Source organism: Anarrhichthys ocellatus, unplaced genomic scaffold, assembly GCF_004355925.1.
Source record: "Anarrhichthys ocellatus isolate YVR2014 unplaced genomic scaffold, GSC_Weel_1.0 scaffold40, whole genome shotgun sequence".
Taxonomy (NCBI): Eukaryota; Metazoa; Chordata; class Actinopteri; order Perciformes; family Anarhichadidae; genus Anarrhichthys; species Anarrhichthys ocellatus.
The window spans coordinates 916,613-925,991 of NW_022280070.1; the positions used below are offsets into that span (position 1 = coordinate 916,613).

Here is a 9,379-nt window from a genome sequence, read left to right on the forward strand (position 1 = left end):
TGTTTCATCTTTTTACTCACAGCTGACCATGTGTCCCACTTGGAGAATGTGTCTGAGGAGGAGATTAACAGGCTGCTGGGGATGGTGGTGGACGTGGAGAACCTTTTCATGTCCGTGCACAAAGAGGAGGACACTGACACCAAGCAGGTCTACTTCTACCTTTTCAAGGTAAGCAAAGCGTGTCTCGCATCGGTGTAACGGGTGACGCAAACCACCGTGGCCCAGGTCTTATCCACCCTGTTCTCCTTAGCTGCTGAGGAAATGCATCCTGCAGATGAGCCAGCCGGTCGTAGAGGGATCCCTTGGAAGTCCACCCTTTGGGAAGCCCAACATTGAGCAGGTAAACATGATACTAGAAGAATCCCCAGGTTGCTTTGAACAGGATCGTACTGCCTTTCTCTAGCAACAGGCATGCTTGTCATATGTTTATGCTTGTTATTTATCCTATAGTTTTGTAATATGACAATAGGTGGTGGCCCGTGTGCACAACCCGTGGAAAATAGACAGACTAATGTCACATTTCTCATTCATCGCCCGCTGCCTCCTTTTCTTTATCTTTCGTTTCCTTTTCCTCCAAAGGGGGTTTTGAATTTTGTTCAGTACAAGTTCAGCCACCTGGCACCGAAGGAAAGGCAGACCATGTTTGAGCTGTCAAAGATGTTCCTCTTGTGCCTAAATTACTGGAAGCTGGAGACGCCAACGCAGTATCGCCAGCGCACCCAGAAAGATGACGGGACGGCATACAAAGTGGACTACACAAGGTGGGCTGTTGTTAAAGGGACGCATGGACATGCTTCTACTTGTACTTGACTTGTGTAGATGCTGATATCTGTCTGTAGAATAACTATTTTCCCGTGTGGCTCCCAGGTGGCTGTGCTACTGCCATGTCCCCCAGAGCAACGACAGCTTGCCGCGCTATGAAACCACTCACGTGTTCGGACGCAGCCTGCTCAAGTCCATCTTCACTGTGACCCGACGGCAGCTCCTGGAGAAGTTCAGAGTGGAGAAGGACAAGCTGCTACCAGAGAAACGCACTCTCATCCTCACACACTTCCCCAAGTAAGCTGACTCTCTAGAGAGAGAGAGAGAGAGAGAGAGAGAGAGAGAGAGAGAGAGAGAGAATTTGCTTCACCACTGCCAGTATAATGAGTCTGCATATATGTGGCTCAGTTAAGATGGACTGAGAGAAATTGTGACTGTTGCCTGTGAAAGATGCGATATAATGTTATATAAATACACTTTGCTTGCTTGCATGCGTTATTATTGCAAAGACTTAATTTATCAAATAAAATGTTTTAAATTGCTCAAATTATTTTGAAAGAGGGAACCAAACATCAAACATGTTTTTATTGACAGCATATTATTTGAGAGCTTTAATTCAGGCTTTAAAGAACCAATCAGTGTGCATATATTGTTTGTGTTGTAATCAAGTATATAGAGATTAGTTATTTTCAGTTATCTGAAAATAGCCCAATGTATGTAAATCTATAGCGATCCTCTTGTTGATATTTCCCCGTGTACTAACCTTTCCCTCTGAATGTGGTCAGGTTCTTGTCCATGCTGGAGGAGGAGATCTACGGAGACAACTCACCGATCTGGGAGGCTGACTTCACCATGCCGGCCGCTGACGGCACACAGCTGGGCCATCAGACAGGTGAGGCAGGTGTACCGCCCGCGAGTCAATCAACTGCGACGCTTTTATTGGGACTATAAAACACAGATGTTTCAGCCTATTGGATACTACAGAATGTAAAACGATGCCTTCACTGATCCCCAGAGAAGAAAGTCACACTTTACAACATGCAAAAAAAAAAACCAGGGTTAATGATGAGGAAACAGATTGGGAACAAAGAAAGATACATTTTATTCAACAAGCTATATAAATAACAATACCATCGGACATACACATTGTACAACTATACACATGTGCAGAAACAATGTGCGTCTAGCAGTGTTACTCCAAAAGCCTGATTGAAGTGGTATTGTACCTTGTTAAGAGTCACACAGAACACATGTATATTTATAGTTTATGTAATGTATATTATACTTCTATCGGTATGAAATTAAATGAGCTATTTAAAAAACATCTGAAAACATCATCGCTGGCTTTTGCAGTTGTGCGGTTTGTAATCGTGCACCTGTGCGTTGCAGTGATCAGTCCTGCTGCCGGGTCCGGCTCCCCCGCGCTGCCCAAAGGTCTGAGCAGCATCTCCTCTCTGGGCAGCATGGACACCGGAGAGCCCACCACAGGTCTGTCAGCTCTGACTATGTGGAGTCACACACACACACCTGCGACTACATACGTAAGGGGGGGGGTCACCTTCACAAACAGCCACGAGGGTTTAATGATGGCTCTAAAATCCTTGTTAGCCGACTCCTCTCATTGTTTTGATCGGAGCAATGTCGCCGTTTGTTCAGGAGAGAAACGCAAACTCCCGGAGGCGCTGACCCTGGAGGATGCCAAGCGGATCCGTGTGATGGGAGACATTCCTATGGAGCTGGTCAATGAAGTCATGATGACAATCACCGACCCTGCTGCTATGCTCGGACCAGAGGTACGTCGTTCAGCCTCAGATGGCCAAAGGTATGATTTGATCCAAATATTGACTTTTTTTATTTATCTTGCTAGACTAATCTTCTGACTCCAAACGCTGCCCGTGACGAGACTGCCAGGCTGGAGGAGCGGCGGGGCATCATAGAGTTCCACGTCATTGGGAACTCGCTCTCCCAGAAGTCCAACAAGAAGATCCTGATGTGGCTGGTTGGCCTGCAGAACGTCTTCTCTCATCAATTACCTCGCATGCCCAAAGAGTACATCACACGGCTGGTGTTTGACCCGTAAGTAGATCTATTCTAGTTCTCTTGTGTCGCCATCGCACATCTGCACACTCTTCTGACGTCTCCGACTTTCACAGGAAGCACAAGACCCTAGCCCTTATCAAAGATGGCCGCGTCATCGGAGGCATCTGTTTTAGGATGTTTCCCACTCAGGGCTTCACGGAGATCGTCTTCTGTGCCGTCACATCCAACGAGCAAGTTAAGGTAAACAATGACCGTTTAGAGAGTTGTGGTGGGCCAAGCAGACTAACGAGGCGCTGGTTAACATTCTGTCACTAGTTGTAGCTTTAGCTATGAAATGAATTGATAAGGAGAAAACACATTTTTGACAGTCTTTTCTCTGTTTTTCTTAATTTTAGGGCTACGGGACCCACCTGATGAATCACCTGAAGGAGTACCACATCAAACACAACATCCTCTATTTCCTCACTTACGCTGACGAGTACGCCATCGGCTACTTCAAGAAGCAGGTACTGCGGGCGTGAGCCGTGCATTAGCTCTGCTGCTGTCCTCTCCCTAAACCTCGTCCTTTCACTGACCCGTTCTCTCCTCGCAGGGCTTCTCCAAAGACATCAAAGTGCCGAAGAGCCGATACCTGGGATACATCAAAGACTACGAGGGAGCGACCCTCATGGAGTGCGAGTTGAACCCCAGGATCCCCTACACGGAGCTCTCTCACATCATTAAACGACAGAAGGAGGTACGTGAGGCTGCGAGAGCTTCTCGTTAAAGCCAAAACGTGTGTGTTTGCTGCTGTGAATCTTTGAGTTGTTAACATCACATATTTCTTAAATGTCACAACAGATTATTAAGAAGCTGATAGAGAGGAAACAGATCCAGATCAGGAAGGTTTACCCAGGCCTGACCTGCTTCAAAGAGGGCGTACGGCAGATCCCGGTGGAGAGCATTCCCGGCATAAGTGAGTGTTTGGTTAGTGTGAAACAAAATAATAATCTGTTTTATCATATTACTTAAATTAGTTTTTTCTTCCAGGAGAGACGGGATGGAAACCCAGTAACAAGGACAAAGGGTAAACATTAAGCACCTTTTGCTGTCTTCCCTCTGGGTCCCACACTGACCGTATCAATACCAATAACAAGAAGTTTAGTCCGTATCTGACTCACTTACCTTTCCACGTGTTTTGCAGGAAAGAGGTGAAGGACCCTGACGTGTTGTACAACATGTTAAAGAACCTCCTGGCCCAGATAAAGGTAAGAGTCGACAGGAGCACGCATGCACCTACAGGAGTAACGAGAACAGAGACTAACCAGCGGCTCTATCCCTCCAGACTCATCCCGATGCCTGGCCCTTCATGGAGCCGGTGAAGAAATCCGAGGCTCCGGATTACTACGAGATCATCCGCTTTCCCATCGGTGAGCGACCGACCGCCGCTTTGATTAAACACTAACTCTTTATTAAATCATGAATTCACTTTTACCGTTGTTCTCTTCTTTTTTTTTTCAATTTTTTCCCGCAGACCTGAAGACCATGACGGAGAGACTTAAGAATCGATACTATGTGACCAAGAAGCTTTTCATCGCCGACCTGCAGCGAATCATCACCAACTGTCGCGAGTACAACCCTCCAGACAGCGAGTACTGCAAGAGTGCCAACACCTTGGAGAAGTTCTTCTACTTCAAACTAAAAGACGGAGGACTGATCGAGAAATGAGACGAGAGAGTTATTTACCCATTTCTACACCGACGCGGGGCGACTTTCACTCAACCCGGATGACGAGGGAAAACGTCGCTATTGTCATATCTGAGTTAATAGAAGGGGTATGTACGTGACTGGAATAGTTGGACAAACAGAACCGCTTTGGTAATATCAGCTCTAATTGAGCGTGTCAGCATTACCTTTAAGGTAGCTTCTGTCACGTCCTCTTTTCCACTTCTCACAGCGGGTCAAGACGACGCGTTTCATTAAGTGTACCAAAGTTATCGGTCCAAGTTATAACAATGCCACACTTTCCACCATTGTTTATCGTCTTGATTGATTTTGGTTTTGTCGCATGCGATGACATTTGTTCATTCCACTTTGCTTACAGCTTGTCACTCAAGCAGAAGTACACGTAGTGTAGAGTTCTTTCACAGGAAACTGGACCTCGGGACCTGAAGCCGCCACGCTGCCTTTCGTTACTGACAGACACTTGAACATCCGTCCGTCTTCATGATGCGTATAAAGACGAGCGTTGTCCGAGGGGCGGAGTCCTTAAAATACTTAAAAACAAGCTACTTTGACTCTCGAGTACTCTAACGATTCCACCAGTTGGTGAATAATTAATGGAACACGGTTGTGAGTTGTTGATGAAGTGCAAAATACCGAACGTGATGGTTACAGCTTTAGTGTATTTTGAATATTATTTATCATTTAGCGACATTATTTTCAACATTCTTCCCAAAAGAAAAAAAGCATCGATGACGGATAATAAAAAGCGTTTGTTGCTAATGATGGACCGGGCATCAAATATGTCAAAACTAAATAATTTCCCCAATCGTTGCCGTCACGAAAACACTGGTGGATGCGTAATCTATGCGGTTAACATGACGCACACTGTTCACACATCTGGCAGGGTTTCATTCAACCCTTCAGGATGAGGTCACACGTTAGTTGAGCTCGCAGGTGTTCTTGATGGTTTCGTTCTGTTGCTAGACTCTGTAGTACAGTCGTATGCACACACACACACACACACACGCTGAGTCGTCTCTTTAGTGTACAGCCACGCTGTCTGTGGTGGTTACTGGGTTGTTTATGTTGATGTCGGGGGGGGGGGGGTTATTTATCACACCATACACGAGCTGTAGCGGGTGGTTAAGCTAGGACAGTTAACAATTTGAATTCATTAAAAAACTTTTAGCCATAGTTGTTGCAGGTTGTTACTTTGAATGTTTCATTGACTTGTGTATATGTGTGTGCGAGTGTGTTTATTTTGTACTTGATTCATGACTAGCTTGGAATTACTGAAGTGATGTCAGCGTTGCATTATTCAGGGTTGTCTATTCTGTACGTTTCCCTCAATCTACCGATGCTGCATTTCAGACTTTCTTAATAAGTCTGAGTGAAGTTTCCACCTGTTTGAGGATGGCTACTGTCTAGTTTTACTGTAAAACTCTTCATGACAAAGTTGTCATATACATATATATATGTTTATATAATATATATAAACAAAGGTTGTGAACTTCAGTCACTTGACTTTGGCTGAAAGATTTTGAGGATATCAGACATGACAAAATAAAAAACTTCACAAAACGTTTTTGGCCATAACTCTAGAATTAATTTGTTATTCACGACAATTTCACACAAATGTCTGACAGGATAAAATATTGACATTTTGGAGAGTCATTGATGTAAACTGCAACTTGGAAGAGGCGTAACACCATGAGGCAGTACATCTAGTCTGTTGGAGTTGTTTATTAAACACTCATACCAATTGTTGTACAGTGTTAGAGAGTGACATCTTACCTCAAAAACAATCTTTAGCTGAGTGTCTTGCACACAAATCCGACCAAGTTACAAAATGAATACTTTTGTCATTTTAACCTGTTAAAGCGACTGTTATTATTAAATTCCAGTTTAGTTTCTTTCATACATTTTCGTCCTTTGGTCTCTGGGTCCTCATTTAATGCTCAACAGCAGTTTGATGTGCACCATAAGGCTCGTGGTGCATGTAAAACACTTACCAGTTGGACTTGCTCAGAAAACCTCTACAGTGAGGCATCCTGATCAGATGCCTGGACCACCTCATCTGTTCCCCTTTCAACACAACGCAGCTGCTCTACTCCAAACTTCCTCCGGATGTCATTTTGTGCGCTTGTACCCCCCCCCGATCTCATTCTCTGGGTCACTAACGAAAGCTCATGACCATAGGTGAGTGTCGGAACGTAGATGGACTGGTAAATCAAGACCGTTGCCACCACCAGCCTTCACCACAAGGACAACAACGCCTGCATCACTGCTGACGCCGCAACCGAAACGCCTGTCCAACTCACGCTCCATTTTACCCTCACTTGTGAACAACAACCCGAGATACTTGAACTCCCTCGCGGAGGGTGCAATCCGACGTTTTCTGGCAAAGAACCATGACCTCAGACTTGGAGGTACTGACTTTCATCCCAACCTCTTCACACTTTGCTGCAAACCACCCCAGTGTGTGCTGAGCGTTGCGGTATGAAGGAGCCAATGGAACCACATATCCTCTGCAAAGAGCAGAGCCTCCCCCTGGCTGCGCCTTGAGACAAACGGAACAACCCAGGCGAAGGCCAACACTCACTGGAAAAAGTGACTTTGTGCCGAGTATACAGACCCAGTTCTCACTTGGGTTATACGGAGAAGGGGCAGTTTCACGCACCTCATAACACTTTAGCTGCATGTTCGGCCATTTAAAACAATAAGTGTACTTTAAAAAGCGTGCGTCAGATGCTTTCAGTGCCTTTGGACCTTTAGTAACTTTCTTTAGTTAAGGCTTAATAACAAATGCATCCCTTAACTATCTTCAGTAACCTGCTTAATTGGTACATATTTGTCTCTTAAACTATCCAGAAATAGTTTGTATGTTAAATAGTGGATCAGAAAGCGCGTCTGTGGCCAAATAGGTGCCTATAATTGTGCATCTGTGTAAAAAAAAATCAGTTCTTCTGTACTTCTGTTTGAGTCTGTAGTAGCCTGTAGGTTTTCTTTTCCTGATGCAACAAAAAGCAGGGCCCATTCAGGGTGTACTGTACACACAACCTGACGAACCTTTTTCAGTTTCAGTGAAACACCCAACTGCAAGCCACATCATATATAGTCTAAGATAAATATAAGATCACATATGGCTAGATTATAAAGGGTTTGTGAAAGGTTTACTTATTGTCAGTGCTGTTCAAGCTTGCGCTGTCACTGCAAAGTGAAGAGCAGCGGTCGTTGCTCCAGAGCCTCCCTCAGTAGCACCATTCTGTGGACACATACAGGTTTAAGTTTCGTTTCTCCGTCTCACACACCTGATCACGGATATAAGGCATCATGGATGTTGAGTGCTTTCTGCATGTAAATCACTTGAACAGGCAAATTATGGTTAATATTGTAAATGTGCAATACATTTAAGAAGACAATAACTCTGGTAGTATATGTATTGTTTTGAATAAAGTATATTTATACTTTTCCCCAATTATGCTGTGATGTTTCTTTCACCCATACTTTTATAAACGGGTAGAGATAATTCATCCGTTATGGCTATTGTGCTTTAGTTTCTATTTCTACTTTTGCATTGATTCTGTGATTCTCCTTGTGCCTAGTTTTTATACATGTGTAGGGGTAGTCAAGCCCAGAATGTGTTGTAAACTTAGCATGTTGCTTATATAGAAATGTTAATATTTTAACATATTATTTATTCTGTATAAATACAGCATTAAATAATTTTTATTCAGGTTATTAATATTATTTCTGTGCATCTGATTGCACTGATTGTTATTCTACATGACATTATCACTCTAAAAAAGGTGGTATATGTGTAGATTTACACAGCTTCTTTCAAATTCCAACGTCTAGCTTGACTTAAAATTGACTTTACCCAAGTCCCGCAAAACAAAGTTTATGCGGGCAGAACAGATCCAGTTACATAAGTTACATTTAAAGCAGGCATGGGGATTTCCTGCTTCACCACAAGCAACAACAGTAAGTTTTGTTTTCCTGATGGAACGATGAACAAGTAGGGCCCATTTAAGGGGTAAGCAAAGACTCAGGACGTTTTCAACACTCTACAAACACACCTTGGCTGTAAGCCACGAATTTAATAAATACATAGATAGGATGTAAATGTAAATATAGAAGTGGGCCTAAAAGTGCCTTTAATTTTTATTTTTAACTATATACTATAAGCTATTGTCTTTGTAGTTTAGGCTTCCCCTGTCACTGCGTAAAGAACTATACTGTTGTTCCTCCAGAGCCTCCCTCAGTAGCAAACCCCGTCAGAGATCAAACAGCGTTTACTTTCGTTTTCCCGTCTCCACATCGCACAGCTGATCAGCAGTTTAAAACCCCACGACTGACACTGTGTGACGGTAGTGGACCAGGAGAAGCTAGATACGCCACACAGCTGAGCAGTGAGTAAATAAAGGCAGACTTTTTAACAGTTTAAAGATGCATGACGTGGCTTCTCAGATTGCTTGTTTGTTTTCTCAGAGCGACTCTGATCCAGCCCGACTTTATTGCGTTATTGATCACAGTCTTTGATGTAGCTACTGGTATGATCTTGTGTCCTTTTTTTCACGATATTATAATTCTGATGTGTTGTCAAACAGGAGGGAAGTGCAAGATGGCAGATTTAGAACTGCGGCCATACCAGGAGGAAGTGGTTGAAAGGGCTCTTCGGAGAGAAAACATCATCATCTGGCTGCCGACGGGAGGTGGAAAGACCCGTGCTGCCGTCTATGTGGCCAAAAGACACCTGGAGACAACGCCTCAGGCTAAGGTGGTGGTCCTGGTAAACAAGGTACACAGAAGGCACACAGCCAAGGGCGTAGGTTTGGTCTCAGCATTGGTAGGGACACTGCCAGCACCCCCC

The 9,379-nt window shown here is 44.1% G+C and overlaps 2 protein-coding genes across 2 annotated transcripts in view; both read left to right on the plus strand.

Moving 5' to 3' along the window:
* Positions 1-6,087, plus strand: part of kat2a (K(lysine) acetyltransferase 2A) — a 12,228-nt gene extending 6,141 nt beyond the window's left edge. The window contains exons 4-19 of the mRNA XM_031867733.1: positions 23-168; positions 251-340; positions 580-761; positions 868-1,059; positions 1,548-1,654; positions 2,152-2,250; positions 2,419-2,555; positions 2,630-2,838; positions 2,916-3,042; positions 3,198-3,308; positions 3,395-3,538; positions 3,643-3,757; positions 3,832-3,868; positions 3,986-4,049; positions 4,127-4,211; positions 4,316-6,087. Of these exons, the coding sequence (XP_031723593.1) occupies positions 23-168; positions 251-340; positions 580-761; positions 868-1,059; positions 1,548-1,654; positions 2,152-2,250; positions 2,419-2,555; positions 2,630-2,838; positions 2,916-3,042; positions 3,198-3,308; positions 3,395-3,538; positions 3,643-3,757; positions 3,832-3,868; positions 3,986-4,049; positions 4,127-4,211; positions 4,316-4,509 (2,039 nt within the window). The 3' untranslated portion in view covers positions 4,510-6,087. The remainder of the gene's footprint in view (positions 1-22; positions 169-250; positions 341-579; positions 762-867; positions 1,060-1,547; positions 1,655-2,151; positions 2,251-2,418; positions 2,556-2,629; positions 2,839-2,915; positions 3,043-3,197; positions 3,309-3,394; positions 3,539-3,642; positions 3,758-3,831; positions 3,869-3,985; positions 4,050-4,126; positions 4,212-4,315) is intronic.
* A 2,723-nt stretch (positions 6,088-8,810) lies between these two features.
* dhx58 (DEXH (Asp-Glu-X-His) box polypeptide 58) overlaps positions 8,811-9,379 on the plus strand; it is a 5,584-nt gene continuing 5,015 nt past the window's right edge. Inside the window, exons 1-2 of the mRNA XM_031867734.1 lie at positions 8,811-8,918; positions 9,117-9,307. Coding sequence (XP_031723594.1) covers positions 9,131-9,307 — 177 coding nt within the window. The 5' untranslated portion in view covers positions 8,811-8,918; positions 9,117-9,130. The remainder of the gene's footprint in view (positions 8,919-9,116; positions 9,308-9,379) is intronic.